At 47.3% G+C, this 20,811-nt stretch overlaps 1 protein-coding gene across 1 annotated transcript; it reads right to left on the reverse strand.

Annotated features, from left to right (window-relative positions):
* Positions 1–4,805: 4,805 nt before the first annotated feature.
* On the reverse strand, positions 4,806–7,951 carry cbr1 (carbonyl reductase 1). Its single transcript, XM_072513345.1, has 2 exons — positions 7,446–7,951; positions 4,806–5,518 (listed from the first exon to the last, which is right to left on the reverse strand). Exons 1-2 carry the CDS (start codon positions 7,834–7,836, stop codon positions 5,082–5,084), a joined length of 828 nt encoding a protein of 275 aa, XP_072369446.1. The 5' UTR covers positions 7,837–7,951; the 3' UTR covers positions 4,806–5,081.
* Between the last annotated feature and the right edge of the window lie 12,860 nt (positions 7,952–20,811).

The following is a 20,811-nucleotide window of genomic DNA, read 5'->3' on the forward strand; positions in this document are numbered from 1 at the left end:
CACACATACCCCATAATACTCCTACCTACTTTCTTGAAAAAGCCCTTGGTGATCACGATGGGGAGGCACTGAAACACGAACAAAAACCTTGGGAGGACCACCATTTTGACCGACTGCACTCTACCCACCAGTGAGAGCGGGAGCATGTCCCATCTTTTAAAATCCTCCTCCATTTGCTCCACCAACCTCGTCAAATTCAGTTTATGTAGGGCCCCCCCAACTTCTGGCCACCTGTATCCCCAGATACCGAAAACTCCTCTCCGCCCTCCTCAGCGGTAGGTCCCCTATCCCCCTTTCTTGGTCCCCTGCCTGTAACACAAAAAGCTCACTCTTCCCTACATTAAGCTTGTAGCCCGAGAACGTCCCAAACTCCTTTAGCGTCTGCATGACCTCCACCATCCCCTCTATTGGGTCCGCTACGTCTCGCAGCAGGTCATCCGCGTATAGCGATACCCGATGCTCCTCTCCCCCGCGGACTATCCCCCTCCATTTCTTGGACTCCCTAAGTGATATGGCCAAGGGTTTGATTGGCAGTGCAAACAACAGGGGGGACAGGGGGCACCCCTGCCTCGTCCCTCGGTAAAGCCGAAAGTACTCCGACCTCCGCCTGTTCGTCACTACACTCACCACCGGGGAGCTATAAAGGAGCTTAACCCATTTGATAAACCCTCCCCCGAACCCAAACCTGCGCAATACCTCCCAGAGGTACTCCCACTCTACTCGGTCAAAGGCTTTTTCCGCGTCCATAGCTGCCACTATCTCCGCCTCTCCCTCCTCCGATGTCATCATTATCACGTTCAAGAGCCGCCGCACATTGGTATTTAACTGCCTGCCCTTTACAAATCCCGTCTGGTCCTCATGAATCACCCCCGGGACACAGTCCTCAATCCTCATGGCCAGCACTTTTGCCAATAACTTAGCGTCCACATTGATGAGCGAGATCGGCCTGTACGATCCACATTGCAGTGGATCCTTGTCTCGCTTAAGAATCGAGATTGTCGCCTCCGACATTGTCTGGGGCAGGGTTCCCTCCTCTCTTACCTCGTTAAAGGTCCTCACTAGCAGCGGGGCCAGCAGGTCCACATATTTTCTATAGAACTCCACCGGGAACCCGTCCGGCCCTGGGGCCTTCCCCGCCTGCATGCTCCCCAAACCCTTGCTCAACTCCTCCAACCCAGTTGGTGCTCCCAAACCAACCGCCTCCTGCTCCTCCACCGTCGGAAACCCCAGCTGGTCCAGAAATCGCCTCATCCCCCCTTCCCCCCCTGGGGGCTGGGACCTGTACAGCTCTTCAAAGAAGGCCTTGAATACCTTATTTATTTTCGTGGCGCTTCGAACCGTGGCTCCCGTTCCATCTTTGATTCCCCCTATTTCCCTCGCTGCCGCCCTCTTACGGAGCTGGTGTGCCAGCATCCGGCTAGCCTTTTCCCCGTACTCATAGGTCGCCCCTTGCGCCTTCCTCCATTGTGCCTCCGCCTTGCCCGTGGTCAGTAGGTCAAACTCCGTCTGGAGCCGTCGCCGTTCTCTAAGTACTCTTTCCTCCGGGGCCTCTGCGTATCTCCTATCCACTTGCAAGATCTCGCCCACTAACCTCCCTTTCCATGCCCTCTGTCTTCTCCCTATGAGCCCTAATGGAGATCAGTTCTCCCCTGACCACCACCTTCAACGCCTCCCATACCATCCCCACTCGCACCTCCCCGTTGTCGTTGGCCTCCAAGTACCTTTCAATGCACCCCCTCACCTTCCCACACACCACCTCATCGGCCAGCAGTCCCACATCCAGCCGCCACAGCGGGCGTTGGTCCCTCTCCTCTCCCAGCCCCATTTCCACCCAGTGCGGGGCATGGTCCGAAACGGCTAGGGCCGAATACTCCGTCCCCTCCACTCTCGGAATAAGCGCCCTACCCAGAACAAAGAAATCTATCCGGGAGTAAACCTTATGTACGTGGGAGAAAAAAGAAAATTCCCTGGCCTGCGGTCTTGCAAACCTCCATGGGTCCACTCCCCCCATCTGATCCATAAAACCCCTGAGCACCTTGGCCGCCGCCGGCCTCCTGCCCGTCCTTGATCTGGAGCGGTCCAGTGCTGGGTCCAGCACTGTATTAAAGTCCCCTCCCATTATCAATCCTCCTACCTCCAGGTCCGGAATGCGCCCCAACATGCGCTTCATAAATCCAGCATCATCCCAGTTCGGGGCGTATACATTTACCAACACCACCCTCGTCCCTTGCAGCCTACCACTCACCATCACATATCTCCCTCCATTATCCGCTACAATAGTCTTGGCCTCAAATTGCACATGCTTTCCCACCAGAATTGCCACCCCTCTATTTTTTGGGTCTAATCCCGAGTGAAATACCTGTCCTACCCATCCCTTTCTTAACCTGACCTGGTCCGCCACCTTCAGGTGTGTCTCTTGGAGCATTGCCACGTCTGCCTTCAGTCCCTTCAAGTGCGCGAACACTCGAGCCCTCTTCACCGGCCCATTCAGGCCCCTCACGTTCCACGTTATCAGCCGGATTGGAGAGACTCTCACCGCCCCCCCCCCCCCCCCCCCCCCCGCGACTAGCCATCTCCTTTTCTGGGCCAGTCCCTTGTCCGCGCCTCCCTCACTCTCCAGTCCCCCAGCCGGGGGACCCCCGTCCCAGCCACCTCCTTTTCTGGGCCAGTCCCTTGTCCGCGCCGCCCTCACTCTCCAGTCCCCCAGCCGGGGGACCCCCGTCCCAGCCACCTCTTCTGTGCCCCGTTCTCTTTCGGCCAGTGCAGCAGCAACCCTTTCCCCCTCCCCCCCGTTAGATCCCCGTCTAGCTTTTTTGCTCCCCCATATCTCTCGTAAGTCAGCTGACCCCAGCTTCTCCCGCCATCCCTTTGACCCCCCTCCCCCCCCCCCGTGTGGGAATCTCCCAATCAATATACATTCCTTCGTTCCCTTTCTTGCCGCGCGCGGGAAAGAAAACCCCGCGCTTTCCAAAGCCTGCCCCGCCCCCCCATGGCGCAGCTCCTGTCGTGGCCTTGTCTCCCTCCCCCAGCCCATATAACATTTCCTGTGCGTGATTGACCCCCTATGTACAACAACCATCATACTTCAACCCTCAAACACCCCCCTCCCACACAAACCCTCAATTAGAATCCAGCTTTTCAGTTAGTATAAAGGTCCACGCCTCTTCGGGCGTTTTGAAGTAGTGGTGTTGGCCATTATGTGTAACCCACAGTCGCGCTGGCTGCAACATTCCAAATTTCACTCCTTTCCGATGCAGCACCGCTTTGGCCCGGTTGAAACCCGCTCTCCGCTTAGCGACCTCCGCGCTCCAATCCGGGTATATTCTGATCTCTTCATTGTCCCACTTGCTGCTCCGTTCCCTCTTGGCCCATTTCAGGACCCTCTCTCTGTCCGTAAACCGGTGAAATCTCACCACCATCGCCCTTGGCGGCTCATTTGCCTTGGGCTTCCTCGCAAGCACTCGGTGCGCCTCATCCAGCTCCAGCAATCCCGGGGGGGCCTCCACACCCATCAGCGTCCTGATCATTGTGCCCGCGTATGTCGCGGCATCGGCCCCCTCCACTCCTTCTGGGAGTCCCAGGATCCTCAAATTGTTTCTCCTCGACCTATTCTCCAGGTCTTCGAGTCTTCCCGCCCACGTATTGTGCAGCACCTCGTGCCGCTCCACTTTCTCCGCCAGGCCCACGAGCTCATCGTCGTTCACGCTCCCTTTTTCCTGGATCTCCTGGATCTTCACCTCTTGGGCTTTCTGGGTTGTTCCAAGCCCTTCAATTATCGCCAGCATAGGTGCCACCATCTCCTTGCGCATCTCCTCAAAACAGCGCTTGATGAACTCCTTCATCTCTTTGTCTGTTGGCGCCGCCATTTTGCTTTTTTTTCCTTCTTCTCTCGCTGCTCCAGGGCCACTTTTTTTGCCGTTTCGCTGCGGGTCCGGTCCATGAGGGTTGGTAGTGGACCGTTCTTCTTCCTTCCCCACGGGTTGATTTTCAAAAAAATGCCGTTGGGGCTCCGTTATCGGGCCCGAAAGTCCGTTTTCACGGGAGCTGCCGAATCGCGCGGCTCAGCTCCGCATCGCCGCAACCCGGAAACGGAGTCTTTGCAACACTGCTTCTTTTTTCCAAAATAAAGGCTGTTTATGATACTTCAAATGTTTCTCCCAGGGTTTGTGTGATAATGCTCTTTCCTGCAAATATATGGAAGGACCAAGTATGTTGTCCAAGCCTATAATGACAGAAAGCAGATTATCTGCTCAAGTCTTAACACAAGGGCAATAGTGCTGCCAAATGAGCCAAGCAAACATTTTGCAATGCAAGACAATAAGGCAGGATGCAAGATTTGATCGTTACTGCAGAGCTCTGCTTGCTTTTTCCCTTGGTTGCGGTAAGAGTCAGAGGTAATTGCACTGTAAAATTTCCTTTCACTGTCTCAGTAAGACCCCACAGGACCTCAGTCAATGGATTGCTGCTGAAGTGTTATAACCATTGCTGTGCAGGTGAAAGCATCAACCAATTTATTCACAAGCTCCCAGAAACACGAAAATAAATAATACACAAGACCATTTTGGAAGATAGAAAGATGTTGGAAAAACAACAGGAGAAAACCCAAGGATTTCGACGAGCTGGTCACTGTTAGTTGCTAAAGTGGGGGAGGGGTTAGATGGTTTTGGAGGGGTGGGATGCGGGGGCTTTTATGCAGATTGGTTGTGATGTTTTACTTTTGTATTATATACAAAATGAAAATAATTGAATAAAAATACTTTAAAAAATAAAAACTGCCAAGCAAATAAGAGAAACTGAAATGCATAATGATTCAAAAGACAAGGTTTACTGATTTTAAAAATTAACAAGTAATGAACATTTTCAGCAAAACTTGTTTTTATTAGCCTGTAATAGCCAAGCTCACAAGAGCTATTTGCAATATCAATAGAACTATTATTTTTAATAAGAAACAAATAACTTCAAGGCACAATTGTGGACTTTAATGAAAATATTTGATGAAAAGAAATGGGAAAAGAATTAGTTCATGCAAACAAAGCCTGACCCCAGCTTCTTCCCCTTCCCTATGCTCCTAGCCTAAAGGTTTACCATTCCTGAACAGTTTTCTTGCTTACAAACTCTCCGTGTGGGCCTTCAGCTCCTGCTGGGAGAAGAGCTAAATAAACCGGAGTCACAGCCCCTTCCTCCAGGGTGAGAGGGGCATTGGGACCAGCCATGTCTGTTTTCACCCATCCAGGACAACAAGCATTCAAGAGGATCCCGTCTGCAGCCCTCTCCTTACTCAGCATTCGGGCGTGGATCCTCGAAAGGACCGTAACGCCGATCTTTGATACCCCGTAGGCACTGGGTGCCCACCCCTGTTGAACGTGGTCTCCTCTTTTAGCATCTTCGATAAATTTTTTCATCAGCTCCACCAGTTCCTCCTCCGTGATTGTCGTACTGCGGAATTTATTTTTGAGCTCTTGGCTGCATTTCTGCAATGCCATGGTACTGGACACACTGGATACATTCACAACTCTCCCTGCAGGTTAAACAGAAATTAGGTAACATGACACAGGTACAAAAGCCAAAAGCAACATTTCTCTCTCGTTTATTCTTACTCTATTTCCTTTTCTGCTAAAAGCCTATAGAGCCTGGTGGGATATCATTTCAAGCATAATGACGGATCTTGGGACACTTGATTCAGTGGAAAAATTACTCTTATCTACCCTATCAATTTGAATTATAATCCCTAAAACCGCAATCAACTCATAGAATTTACAGTGCAGAAGGAGGCTTCGGCCCATCGAGTCTGCACCGGATCTTGGAAAGAGCACCCCACTTAAACCCCCGTAACCCCACCTAACTTTTTTTTGGACAGCAAGGGCAATTTAGTATGGCAAATCCACCGAACCTGCACATCATTGGACTGTGGGAAGAACCCGGAGGAAACCCACGCAAACACGGGGAGAACGTGCCGACTCCGCACACAGTGACCCAAGCCGAGTATCGAACCTGGAACCCTGGAGCTGTGAAGCAACTGTGCAAACCACAGTGCTACCGTGCTGCCGCTCCCTGGAATATATGTCTATATTCTGCAAAATAAAAGTCTAGTTTTTTTAAAAATAAATTTAGGGTACCCAATTCATTTTTTCCAATTAAGGGGCAATTCAGCATGGTCAATCCACTTACGCTGCACATCTTTGGATTGTGGGGGTGAAACCCACGCAAACACAGGGAGAATGTGCAAACTCCACACGGACAGTGACCCAGAGCCGGGATCGAACGTGGGACCTCAGTGCCCGTGAGGCAGCAGGGCTAACCCACTGTGCCACCGTGCTGCCCATAAAAGTCTAGTTTAACCAGTCCCTTCTCATAATCTAACACTGCTCTCCTTCCAAGGCCAACTTGAAGGTACAGTGCCCAGATGTTTACTCCTGCCGATGCTTGCACAACCCGTAGCAGATCCTCTCTCCCCCGCCCCCCCCCCGCCCCCCGCCCCCGCCCGCCAATATTCTCATTTGCAAAGGCCAACATACCATCCAGATACTTTGATTAATTTTTGTACCAGACTACTACATTTCAGTGATCTGTATAAAAGTGTCCCTCAATGTCTTTGGATCTCCGCTGTTCACAGCTTTGCAGTATTTAAATAATATCATTTTTATGGTCCAAAATGGACAACCAATCACTTTGCTGCGGTGAAATCCACGTGCCTCTCTCTCTGTGTATCACACTCAATTTAAAACTCGTGCTGGATTCTTCATGGCCCTCACAAAACCAATGTTTTATTTGGTGATATAAAATGACAAATGAACTTCCAAGTATTTCAGGAGTGTCAAGTATTTGTTTCCAGACCCCCCACAGCAGAGAAGACAAATGAATCGCCTAGTAAGTCACATGGTTCCTCACAGTCCTATGTCTGATGTCCCAGTTATCTGAAAGTTGATCATGACTGCCACTCCCTGTCCCTTTCTCAGCAGCTCAGAACCATTTTCCATTTCATCCAATTACTTTCCGAAAGTTGCCAATGACTCCAGCTTTTAGACCTTTCAGTAGGTAAAGTGTTTCCCACTATAGCCACTCACTCAGTAAAATTATTCTGTTCATCTCCCTCTTCTTTTTTTTGCCAATTATCTTTTAAACCTGTTTTCTAACCGAGCTCTCCTGTCAAGTGGAAATACTTTCTCCCCCACCCATAGCCTTCATTATGTTGGGTAGTTCCATTGAAGTTATATTTAATGATGTTTTAACAAGCTGTTAATCTCACCTCACCTTCGCCACAAATCCAGGCCCAAGTTAAAGGCTCCACACAAGGTGGTGTTGGATGGTTTGCCCTCCAGCAAACTAATGACAGAAAGGCCAGAATATGCACTGTGCAGACCCCCTCCCTGGAAATGCCCCATAGAACGGAGGGAATGCCTGTGAGTGGACGACGAGAGATTCCTGTAAATGCAAAGGCTCAGTACCTTGGGGTTTGATGATGGGGAGGAGCTCAGTACACACATCCCTGGTCGCGAAGAAGTTGGTCGCCAGCGTCACTTCAGCCTGGGTGCTGAACGGAGTGGTATCAGCCATCTTGAAGGCGATGCCAGCGTTGTTGATCAGGACGTCGATGCCTCCGTAAGTCTGGGACATGAAGCTCCGCAGGTCCCTGATGCTCTGCAGGTCATTGATGTCCAGCTGGTGGAAAAGCGGCTTCAGCTGCTCCTGCTGCAGTTTGTACAGCGCCTGCTGCCCGCGGTCCCTGTCCCGGGATGTCAGGTACACATCCCCATCGAACTGCGGGCACAGAGCCCGCACCACCGCCAGGCCGATGCCTTTGTTGGCTCCGGTCACCACGGCCACTCGCTTGGACATGTTTCCGGGGAGTTTGGGTTGAGAGCGGCGACACAGACTGACTCCGGGAAACACGACCTTTGTTACATTCAGCAGAAACGCGCAGGCGCCTTGGTGAAGCGCAGACTCCGTGCACCCCTGTCCGCAACAACGACGTATATTTGCGTGGCGCCTGCAGCGTAAATGAAACTACTTGCGGCATTGCACACGGGCATCGCACCCGAGCCACCTAATTAGTCACTGCTGGGTGCTGGAATCTGAAACAGAAAATGCCCCACAATCTCAGCAAGTCTGTCAGCATCTGAGGCGAGAAAAGGGGAACTGACTCTAAACGTCTGAAATAACTCCGAGCTGGAAATGGATCCATACTGTGGTGGGGAAGGATGTGGGGCTGGATAGAGAGCCAGCGATAGGTGGAGATTGACAAAGATGTCCTGGACAAAAAGACAAAGTAAATGTTGGAGATAATGACCAGGAAAGAGGGCTGATAGTGGCACATTAATAGATCAGAATGTGGGACCTTGAGCAGTGTGTGAAAAGGCAACATGGAAAAGGGAGCAGCTGGCTCGAATGGGGGGGGGGGGGGGGAGGGAGGACAATGGTGAGGGAATTAGATGTCTGATCATAGAATCCCTACAATGCAGAATGTGGCTATTTGGCCCATCGAGTCTGACCTTCCAAAAGAGCATCCTACCTAGACCGACTCCCCTGCCCTATCCCCTAACCCCACCTAATCTTTGGACACTTAAGGGGTAATTTAGCATGGCCAACCCACCAAACCCTCACACAGAACCACACAACCCCTACAGTGCAGGTGGAGGCCACTCAGCCCATCAGATCCGCACCGACCCTCTGAAAGAGCACCCTACCCAGGCCCACACCCCCACCTTATCCCCGCAACCCTGTAATCCCATCTAAACTGCACATCTTCGTACACTAAGGGGCAATTTAGCATGGCCAATCCACCTAATCTGCACATTTTTGGACTGTGGGAGAAAACCGGAGCACCTGGAGGAAACCCACGCAGTCCCGGGGAGAACGTGTAAACTCCAGACACACAGTCACCCAAGGTCGAAATCGAACCCAGGTCCCTGGCATGGTGATGCAGCAGTGATAACCACCGTGCACCGTGCCACCCTCAGTCCAGATGATCAAAACCTGGCCAACCCACCGGCTGCCAGCTAACCAATCCATCCGACTCCCTCCAAACCTGGTTCTGAAGATAAACTCAGTGCCGAGAAGTTTGGCTTCGCCTCTCCAAAGTAAAACCTGGCAACACAGTGTCCTGACAAGCTGGCTGCTTCAATCTTGAGTCTTCTGCTTAAAGGCACATTCCAACGATGAATTAAATAATAAAATAACATAAAAGAAATGGGAACAAAGGAAATAAACAGAAAGGATGCTTACAAATTCCTTGGGGAAATTGATGGGACTTTCGGTTGATAAATTTCAGAGCTTTATAATCTACATCCCAGAGTATTTAAAGAAGTGGCTCTAGTAATAGTGGATGCAACTTCCAAGATTCTCTAGACTCTGGAACAGCTCTTACACATTGGAGAGTAGCTAATGTAACTAATGTAATGTAGCTATTTAAAAAGGAAGTATAGATCAGTCAGCCTGACGTCAGTAGTGGGGAAAATGCTAAAGTCGATTAGAAAATACTTAATAGCAGAGCACTTGAAAAACAGTGACAGGATCGGACAGAGTCAGCATGGATTAACGAAAGGGAAATCATGCTTGACAAATTACTGGAATTCTTCAAGGATGTAATTAGTAGAGTTGGTGAAGGGGAGGCAGTGGATGTGATTTATTTGGACTTTCAACGCTTTCGGCCAAGTCCCACAGAAGAGATTAGTGTGAAAAATTAAAGCGCATGGGATTGGGGATAGTGTATTGAGATGGATAGAAAACTGGTTGGCAGACAGGAAGCAAAGAGGAGGAATAAATGTGTCTTTTTCCAAGTGGCAGGTAATGACTAGTGGGGCACCACAGGGATCAGTGCTAGAACCCCAGCTATTCACAATGTATATTAATGATTTAGATTACCAAACTAAATGTAGTATCTCCAAATTTGCAGATGACACAAAGCTGGGGGAGGGTGAACTGTGAGGAGGATGCAGAGATGTTTCAGTGTGTTTTGGACAAGTCAATTGACTGGGCAAATGCATGGCAGATTCAGTATAATGTGGATAAATGTGAGGTTATCCACTTTGGTAGCAAAATCAGGTAGACAGATTGTTATCTGAATGGCTATAAATTGGGAGAGGGGAATGTACAATGAGACCTAAATGTCCTTGAACATCAGTGGCTGAAAGTAAGCATGTAGGTGCTGCACATGGTGAAGTAAACAAATGATAAGTTGGCCTTTACAGTGAGAGGATTCGAGTACAGGAGCAGGGATGTCTTGCTGCAATTATCCAGGGCCTTGATGAGACCATGCCTGGAGTATTGGGTGCAGTTTTGGTCTTTTCTGAGGAAGGTTGTTCTTGCTATAAGAACATAAGAACGAGGAGCAGGAGTAGGCCATCTGGCCCCTCAAGCCTGCTCCACCATTCAATGAGATCATGGCTGATCTTTTGTGGACTCAGCTCCACTTTCCGGCCCGAACACCATAACCCTTAATCCCTTTATTCTTCAAAAAACTATCTATCTTTATCTTAAAAACATTTAATGAAGGAGCCTCTGCTGCTTCACTGGGCAAGGAATTCCATAGATTCACAACCCTTTGGGTGAAGAAGTTCCTCCTAAACTCAGTCCTAAATCTACTTCCCCTTATTTTGAGGCTATGCCCCCTGGTTCTGCTTTCACCCGCCAGTGGAAACAACCTGCCCGCATCTATCCTATCTATTCCCTTCATAATCTTATATGTTTCTATAAGATCCCCCTTCATCCTTCTAAATTCCAACGAGTACAGTCCCAGTCTACTCAACCTCTCCTCGTAATCCAACCCCTTCAGCTCTGGGATTAACCTAGTGAATCTCCTCTGCACACCCTCCAGTGCCAGTACGTCCTTTCTCAAGTAAGGAGACCAAAACTGAACACAATACTCCAGGTGTGGCCTCACTAAGACCTTATACAATTGCAGCATAACCTCCCTAGTCTTAAACTCCATCCCTCTAGCAATGAAGGACAAAATTCCATTTGCCTTCTTAATCACCTGTTGCACCTGTAAACTAACTTTTTGCGACTCATGCACTAGCACACCCAGGTCTCTCTGCACAGCAACATGTTTTAATATTTTATCATTTAAATAATAATCCCTTTTGATGTTATTCCTACCAAAATGGATAACCTCACATTTGTCAACATTGTATTCCATCTGCCAGACCCTAGCCCTATGGAGGGAGGGAAGTGGGATGGCGGGACTGACGTATGAGGAGAGATTGAGGTGGTTGCGATTATATTCACTGGAGTTTAAGAGATTTGTCATTTCAGATTGAGACAAAGAGAAATTTGTTCATTCAGAGAGTTGTGAATGTTTGGAATTCTTTACCCAGAAGGTTGGCAAGTCTCCATCATTGAGCATATTTGAAGCTGAGATAGACAGTTTTTTTGTATCTCAAGATCTCAAATCACAAGATTTGGGAAGTTGCCAGGACAGTTGAGTTGAAACCAAAGGTTAGCCGTGATCATACTGAATAGTGGAGCAAGCTCGAGAGGGCCTAATGATCAAATCCTGCTCCTAACGTTTTGTTCAATTTGGACTGTCAGTTGACTGCCCATCTATTATGTTGTGTTGCAGTTGATGGGCATCATTTTCACTGTTTACTACATCTCGACATTTGGTATCATCAGCAAATTTTGAAATGTTTCTCTGCATTCCAATTTTCAAGTCATTTAGAAATATACCAAAAAAGAAGTCATCCAAGACATGAAACATCGCTGTCAACAATCCTCTAGTCTGAAAAATATCATCACTCGCTCTTTTCTGGCCTTAAATAATTTTTTTAAATTACTTAAACTGTCATTTACCATTTATTCCATCAACTTGGTCAACCAACCTTTGATGTGGTACTTTGTCAAATATTTTCTTAAACTCTATATGGACATGATGTGGAGATGCCGGCGTTGGACTGGGATGGGCACAGTAGGAAGTCTTTCAACACCAGCTTAAAGTCCAACAGGTTTATTTGGAATCTCTAGTTTTCGGTGCGCAGCTCCTTCATCAGGTGAGTGGGTCGCGAAGGTCGGCTAGCGTGGGTTCTGTGCATATGGACAGAATCCACTGCATCCCCTTCATCAATCTTCTCTGTTACTTCATTAAAAAATTCAATTGAATTAGACAAGCCCAGATCTAAATTGACAAACCTCTGCTGGTTCTCCCAATTAACTCAACCTCTCCTTGGGCCTGTTAATTTTTTGCCTGATTTTAAAACCTTACCCATCACTGTAGTCGCCAGAACCATCCTTGCACCCTTTCTTGAATAAGGGTGCCACATTTGTCACTTTACAACTCTCTGGCGTCTCCTCTCCCCACCATATCTCGGGACAATGGGAAGATCCTTCCATTATATTCACTCCCATTCCTCTTAGAAGCCTTGGATGCAAGGCATTCAGACCAGGCGACTTATCCACTCTAAGTATAGTCAGACTTTTCAGGGTATCATGCCTACCAATATTCATGCATCCAGCACATCTAATCTTTCCACTTCCACCAGTATTAGTCTTCAAATGTCTTTGAAGTTTTGAGGGATTTAATGTTTCATTTGCCAGTACTTTCCTTTATATAACATACATGAATTTTGCATCCTGATTTGCATTGGCACAATTAATAAACCCGTACCTCAAGAAATCATCCTTCTGCTGCTTTGTTCCTGTTTTCAGCTTTTTCTTCATGGATTGTTCACCAGAGGTCCTGGAGTTCACACCACCACTGCTGGCAGCTGCAAAATGGAGGAATCTCTCTCGCGCCCAGAGTACGTGACGTCAGTGCATGGGGTGCGTGACGTGCTCCCTGCCGCCGCTTCTGGAGAGAAGACTCCCATCGATATTCAAAAAGAACCTGTTCCTGCGATAACGCACTAACGTTGGATGAGCCAATCGTGGCCGTTGGGCACTTCATCCCGTGATCGAGAATCCCGTAACCCATGACCCCGGGACCCTCTCGACACCCATCCGTGACCCACCCACGGGTCGCGGCCCTGAGTTTGAAAATGACTGGTCTAGGGCGTGCTTAAAGAATCCACTTGACACACAGCTGACACTCACTTTTCTGATCGTTCAGAGGGCCCTGTGGTTTCTCTGCCTTGCCTCCTTGGTGGAACGTCACCATCCTATACCTGAAACATCTCTTCCTTAAAACTCACCCATCGTTTCATTACAGCTTTTCATGTCAGACTTTGGCTCCATTTTACCCTGTCTAGATCCCCTCTCATCCCATTAAAAAATTAGCCTTCAGGGGCAGCTCGGTGGCGCAGTGGGTTAGCCCTGCTGTCTCACGGCGCCGAGGTCCCAGGTTCGATCCCGGCTCTGGGTCACTGTCCGTGTGGAGTTTGCACATTCTCCCTGTGCCTGCGTGAGTTTCGCCCCCACAACCCAAAGATGTGCAGGCTAGGTGGATTGGCCACGCTAAATTGCCCCTTAATTGGAAAAAAAATGAATTGGGTACTCTAAAAAAAAATTTTTTTTAATTAGCCTTCTTCCAATTTTGAGTTTTTGACTTGAGATTGAGGAAAACATCAATTATTGTAAGAATCAGTTCGGACAAAGCCAGAAAATCAATGAATTGGTAATCTTTCATCATTTTTATCCTCCAGCTTCTTTGCCTTCCCTCTACTCCCAGCCTAAAGGTTTAGAGTCATGTCCCTCCCAATGTCCACCATGGAGGTTGGACACAACATTATTAGGCCACTGCTATTGGGAACAACTATATGGCATTTAATCAGTCTCACCTTCCACTCTGTGGGAGGCCCTTAAGGTGGTCCTCAGGGCAGGGATTATCTCCTATAAAGTGCACACGGTGAAGACAGCGAGGGCAGAGCAACAGAGGTCCGTGGACTTCATTCTTGAGGTGGACCACCAGTACTCGCTTGCCCCAACCCTGCAGTCGTTGGCAAGAAGTAAAATGCTGCAAACACAATTCGAGCTATTATCGACAGACAGAGCGGTGGACCAGCTGCAACGCTAGAGCATGTTTATGAATACAAGGATAAGGCCCGCCGCCTTTTGACTCACCAGTTTAGGCGGCTTCCTGGAAGATCGTACAGGTACGTGACTTGAGCGGTAGCCTGGTTTCCATCCCTCCTCAGGTTAAAGGGTCTTTTGAATTGTTCTATTGGGGTCTCTATAGATTGGAGCCTCCAGCTGAGGGATCAGTTATGACTGCTATTTTAGGGATGTCCGGTGGTGGACATGAGCTGAGCTGTCGCACACCAGGCGGTTCCCCCTTGGAGATTTGGTGTTTGGCCTTTTGACCTGGTAAAGGGGTGTCGCGGTAGGAAGAAAGTTAAAGCAAGTGAAGTTTGTTGGTTTTTCCTCCAGTGTGGGATGCCGGCTGGGTACAATACAAGCAAAATTCGAACAACGCCCCCCCGCCCCCCCTCCAGAGGACCCTCATGACAGAGTGAAGGAGAATATGGTGGACCTCCCGATTGCTGATGGAGCAACTAATGGAGTTCATCATTGGAGATTTCCAGCAGTACAGGCAGGAGATGCGGGAAGACCTGTCTAAGACGATTGAGATGACAGTAGATCCCCTTCGCAGGGTGGAGCAGCGACTGGGGTCGCAGAGCGCGACGATTCAGGAGGTGGAGAGAGTGGTCTTGGACCACAACGACCAGATTATCTCTTTAGAGGCAGAAGTATCAATGTTGGCAGAGGCTCACAAAGTTTTGATGGCCAGGAGAACCGACCCAGGCGTCAAAACCTGAGGATAGTCAGATTGCCGGAGGGAATGGAAGGTACGAATGCCACCGAGTACGTTGCAAAGATGCTCGGGAAGCTGGTCCTAGAAGGGGATCTTCCCGAGGTGGACCGGGCCCACCAGTCACTGCACCAGAAACCAAGAGCGGGCGTTATCGTCTGTTTGCATATATATTTGGAGAAGGAACGAATCTTGAAGTGGGCGAAGACCAGGTGGGATTGTAGCTGGGAGGGCCACTCCATTTGAATTTACCAGGGCATTGGGGCTGATCTGGCCAAGAGTCCTGCTGGCTTCAACAAGGCCAAGACGTTGTTCTTCAGGACCAAAGTCTGATTTAAAGTGTTGTACCCGGGTAAACTGTGGGTCACGTTTAAGGATAGAGAGCATTATTTAAATATGCTGGAGGAGGCCAATGACTTTGTGAGAAAAAATGGTTTGGAGGAGAATTGATGCCGATAATGTACCGTTATGGTGTTTTTTGAAGGTTTACAGGTTCATGCGTTTGTTCTTTACCACGGCTGATGTTGTTACTTTGGGTTCCATGTTTTTTCTCAATGGAAGTTTAGGTTAATGTGTCTCGTCATGGGGGCGTTGTGGGTTCTTTCTACCCGGTATGCACTCTTTTGGGTCGGGGAGTGGGGTATGGGGTAATTTGGGCTTTTCAGGTTGGGTTCTTTTTGTTGTTTTCCAAGTCGGGGTCACCATGCCAGCAGTTATGCTAGTTAACAGGAGCAGTGTGAGGGAGGGGGCTGCAGTGGGTAGCCTGAGTGCGGGGCGGGGGGGGGGGGGCTTGGTTTGGTTGGTGGGGGGAGGAAGCATGTTTAGGTTGGATGGGTTCTATTTGTTTAAGGGTGGGAATGCGGGGCAGGGCATTTGTTGGAGTGGGATGGGTTGACTGATGGATCGAAGGGGAGAAGGGGTAGGGGGGAGGGGTAGTGTTAATCATAAGGGGTGATTGCAACTGCACATTGGATCCGAGGATAGACAGGTCGAGCCCCAAGTCCTTTTTTAAAAAATATTTTTATTCTCCTTTTTCACCTTTTCATCAAAATTTACACCTACAACAAATAATCACCGGTAACAAATACAATGTCAATCCCCTGGCAATTCCTCCCTCCCACCAACTCCCAAACAACCTTCAATATTTTAAATACAAATACCAAAGAAAAATAAACGGGAATCCATCATCACCCCATACATAGTCACCAACATATACACTCCAAACCCCTTCCTCACCCCACTCCCCAAGCTCCAAGTCCTTTGGAACTTCGGAGATGGTGAAGGAGGTGGCAGTGCTTATGGAGGCTGGAGACAGGTCGAGCCCAGCGTCCCCTGTGGAAGTCAGACACGGCACTCCTGGCAGACAAGGAGTTCTGTGAGAAGGTAGCCTTGGCCATAGGGAACAATATAGAGTTCAGAGTTCTGGGAAGCGCTGAAGGCGGTGATCAGAGGGGAGGTAATCTCATATAAGGCCACAGCGACAGAGTTGGGAGGGTAGACAGGCAGAGGTTATCGACAGAGTTCTGGAGGTGGATCGGCAGTACTCCACAGCCCCGACAATGGAACTGTTAGTGAAGAGAAAGAGGTTACAGATGGAATTTGCTTTGGTGTCGATCGTGAACCAACTATTCACTCATGGGGACCATTTTCTGAATATGGTGAGAAGACCAGCCTTCTATCAGCTCGCCAGCTGAGATGCCCCACAAGAGATAGCCCAGTTTAAGGACGAGGGGTGAGGGTTGGTGACAGCTCTAGATAAAATTAAAGGCGCATTTGAGGCATTTTACCCGGATCTGTATACATCTCCACCCCCGGAGGAGGGCTTGGGTATTGTCATGTGAGAGTACCTTTAAGAAAGGATGTTTAAGCAATGTACCTTTAAGAAATGGAGCTGATCATATTATTGAAGTGATGTCAGAGGGTGAAGGGAGCTGAGCTCACTTCTGCTTTTTTGAGTTTCAGTTTGAGAAGCCAGCTGGAAGTGTCTGTGTGTTTTGCTGAGAGCTGCAGGAAGAAACACAGAGCTGGTCTGTTGATTTCTGCAAATCCAATGACTATAAATATATTGAATGTAACCTGATGTCTGTTTTTGAAGGTTTGAAGTCTTCTCATAGAATTTACAGTGCAGAAGGAGGCCATTCGGCCCATCAAATCTGCACCGGCTCTTTGAAAGAGCACCCTACCCAAGCCCACATCTCCACCCTATCCCCATAACCCACTAACCCCACCCAACGCTAAGGGCAATTTTGGACACAAAGGGCAATTTAGCATGACCAATCCACCTAACCTACACATCTTTGGACTGTGGGAGGAAACCGGAGCACCCGGAGGAAACCCACGCACACACGGGGAGAACGTGCAGACTCCGCACAGACAGTGACCCAAGCCGGGAATCGAACCTGGGACCCTGGAGCTGTGAAGCAATTGTGCTAACCACCATGCTACCGTGCTGCCCCTGGACGTTTAAAGGAACAGTTTGAAGGATTATTTAGTGGGGTAGTCTTTTGGGGTTATCTTTGAAGTAATGGGTGTTAAGATATTCAATGTTTGTTTTTAAAATAGTGAACTTGAGTTCATAGAATAAACATTGTTTTGTTTTAAAAACCACTTCTCCATTTCTGCTGTATCACACCTGGAGAGTACACCGTGTGCTTCCCACACCACAATCTATTGTTGTGGGTCGGTTGAACTCCATGAAACACTTTGGGGTTCTGTAAACCCAGACCCATACCAATTGGGGCCTCGAGGGGGATAAAAGTCTATGTATTGGATTGGCTTAACAAACTTAAAGACAGTGAGGGGTGAGCATATTGTGGTTGCTTTTCAGGTGCGGTATTTTAGTTTAAGCGGGGAGTGTGTTGTGGACGATGGCTCTTTCAAAGGCTCAGAAGCTTTTGGGGATGGACACGGTAACACGCAATACCTTACGGACAGAGACTAAAAGCAGACTGTTAGATTTGGCAAAGGCATTGCAGTTAACATTGCCTGGCAAAATGCGAAAATATGAGGTACTTATCGCGGTAGCTGAGCATTTAATTTTGCCTGAGATACATTCTGACTCATTCGAAATGGCAAAGCTCCAGTTGCAGATTAAGCAATTTGAACATGAAAAAGAATTAAAGCAACTTGAATATGCAATGAGAGAAAAAGAAACGGAGAGAGAAAAAAGAAACAAAGAAAGAGATAGAGGGGAAAGGGAAAAAGAGAGAGAGTTTGAACTTCATAAAATGGCTATGAAACATGAAAATCAGTTAAAATTGGCAGACTCAAAGGGAAACATACAGTTGGATGAGATGGATGAGGATAATGAGACAGAGCGTCAACATCAAAGACGTGGTGGGGATCTATTTAAATATGTCCACGCATTGCTAAGGTATGACGAGAAGGAAGTAGAAGCCTTTTTCATTTCATTTGAGAAGGTATCTAAACAAATGAAATGGCCACAGGACATGTGGGTATTACTGATTCAAATAAAGCTGGTAGGTAGAGCTAGTGAAGTGTTTGCATCACTACCGGAGGAGGTATCTGGAATGTACGAGGAGGTGAAGAAATCCATCTTAGGTGCATATGAGCTAGTGCCTGAAGCTTACAGACAAAGGTTTAAAAACTTAAGGAAAGAACCTAGTCAAACATACATGATGTTTGAAAGGCTCAAACAGAGTAATTTTGATAGGTGGATAAGGGCTTTGAAAATAGACCAAACGTATGAAACTCTCAGAGAAATTATACTTTTGGAGGAATATAAAAATTCAATTCCTGATGTAGTGAGAACTCATGTGGAAGAGCAGCGGGTTAAAACTGCGAGATTAGCAGCAGAAATGGCAGATGATTATGAATTAGTTCATAAATCAAAGATTGGTTTCTGACATCAGTTTCAGCCGGTGAGGGATAGAAACTGGGGACATGAGAAATACTCAAGTGATAATAAAGAGAGTGTACCTCAGATTAAAAAAGAAATCCAGGAGGGTGGAAGAGAAATTAAAAGTCTCAAATGTTTTCACTGTAATAAACTAGGCCATGTAAAGTCACAGTGTTGGTGGTTGAAGAAAAGCACTGGGAAGTCTGATGTGGTAAAACAGGATAAGATAGTGGGGTTTGTTAGAGTAGTAAAGGAAAGCCGAAGGGAAGCAAAGGAGGTGCAAACGATTGTACAGCCTGTTCAAGAAGTAATTGATAAGAAGGTGCCAGATGTCTTTGAAGAATTTACTTGTGTGGGTAAAGTTTACTCATGTGTATCAGGAGGAGCAGGTAAAGAAGTCACCATTTTAAGAGCTAGTCAATCTTTAATGGTAAGAGATGAGGAATTATGTAGTTTGGGAAGAATGTTGCCAGAAAAGGTGGTAATATGTGGAATTCAGGGTGAGAGGAGTAGCGTTCCATTATAAAAGGTAAGGTTGGAAAGTCCAGTGAAGAGTGGTGAAGTGGTAGTAGGAGTAATAGATAAACTATCTTGTCCAGGAATACAGTTTATCTTGGGTAATGACATAGCTGGATCGCAGGTGGGAGTGATGCCTACTGTGGTTGATAAGCCAGTGGAAAATCAGACAACTCAAATGTTGAAGGATGAATATCCTGGGATTTTTCCAGACTGTGTAGTAACAAGGTCGCAAAGTCACGGGTTAAGACAAGAGGAGAAATCAAAGAGTGAGATAAAGTTGAAGTTCAATTATCAGAAACGATCTTTGATCAGATGGTTGAAAAAGAACAAGAACAGGTGGAGGATGAGGCGGATATTTTTAGTTCAGGAAAACTGGCAGAGTTACAACAGAAAGATATAGAAATAAAATGCATGTATAAGAAAGCATACACGGAAGAGGAATCTGAGTGTATACCAGAATGATGTCTTGATGAGAAAATGGAGACCTTTACATATGCAGGTGGATGAAAAGTGAGCAGAAGTTCATTAAGTGGTATTGCCGGTAGGGTATAGAAAGGAGGTGTTGCGAGTAGCGCATGAGGTACCATAGGAGGTTATTTGGGAGCAAGGAAAACTCAAGCTAAAATACAAAAACATTTTTATTGGCCTGGACTAATTAAAGATGTAGTTAAATTTTGTAGATCATGTCACACATGTCAAGTGACAGGGACACCTTAAGCAATGATAAAACCAGCACCCTGAGTACCCATTCCAGCATTTGAGGAACCTTTTACAAGAGTCTTAATAGATTGTGCAGGACCACTTCCTAAAACGAAAAGTGGGAATCAATATCTTTTGACTACAATGAATGTGTCTACTAGGTTTCCAGAGGCCATTCCAGTACGCAATATTACAGCTAAAAAGATTGTGGAGGAGTTACTTAAATTCTTTACTAGATATGGACTACCCATAGAAATACAATCGGATCAAGGATCAAATTTTACCTCAAGGTTATTCAAGGAAGTTATGGATAGCTTAGGACTAAAATAATTTAAATCAACTGTGTACCATCCAGTATCCCAGGGAGTGTTAGAAAGGTGGCATCAGATGTTAAAGACAATGTTGAGAGCTTATTGTCAAGATTATCCAGAGGATTGGGATAATGGAATTCCATATGTATTGTTTGCAATTAGGGATGCACCTAATGAGTCAACCAAATTTAGTCCTTTTGAACTAATTTTTGGTCATGAGGTAAGAGGCCACTTAAATTGATTAAGGAAAAATTGGTGAGTGAGAAATCGGAATTTACATTATTGGACTACGTGTCAAATGTTAGGGAACAACTAAATAGAGCAGGTGAATTAGCTAGACAACATTTAAAAGTTGCACAGCATGTGATGAAACGGGTAGCGGACAAGAAAGCAAAAGTTCGTAGTTTTGCCAGTGGAGATAAAGTTTTAGTATTGTTACCAGTGGTAGGTGAACCTTTAAAAGTAAGGTTTCGTGAACCTTATCCGATTGAAAGGAAATGAAGTGAGGTGAATTATGTGGTAAGAACGCCAGATCGAAGGAAAACTTACCGAGTGTGTCATGTGAATATGCTTAAAAGGTACTTTGAAAGGGAAGGAGAGAAAAGGAGGAGGTTTTCGTGATTCTAACTCAAAGTGAAGATCCTCCTGGCCTTGTACTGGAGAGCCCCTCCAGAGCGGTCCAGGGACCTGAAGCGAATTTTCAGGGCCCCAAGCACCTCTCGACCAAACCCCTGGTCGCACAATGG

Source organism: Scyliorhinus torazame, chromosome 8, assembly GCF_047496885.1.
Source record: "Scyliorhinus torazame isolate Kashiwa2021f chromosome 8, sScyTor2.1, whole genome shotgun sequence".
In the NCBI taxonomy this organism is placed as follows: domain Eukaryota; kingdom Metazoa; phylum Chordata; class Chondrichthyes; order Carcharhiniformes; family Scyliorhinidae; genus Scyliorhinus; species Scyliorhinus torazame.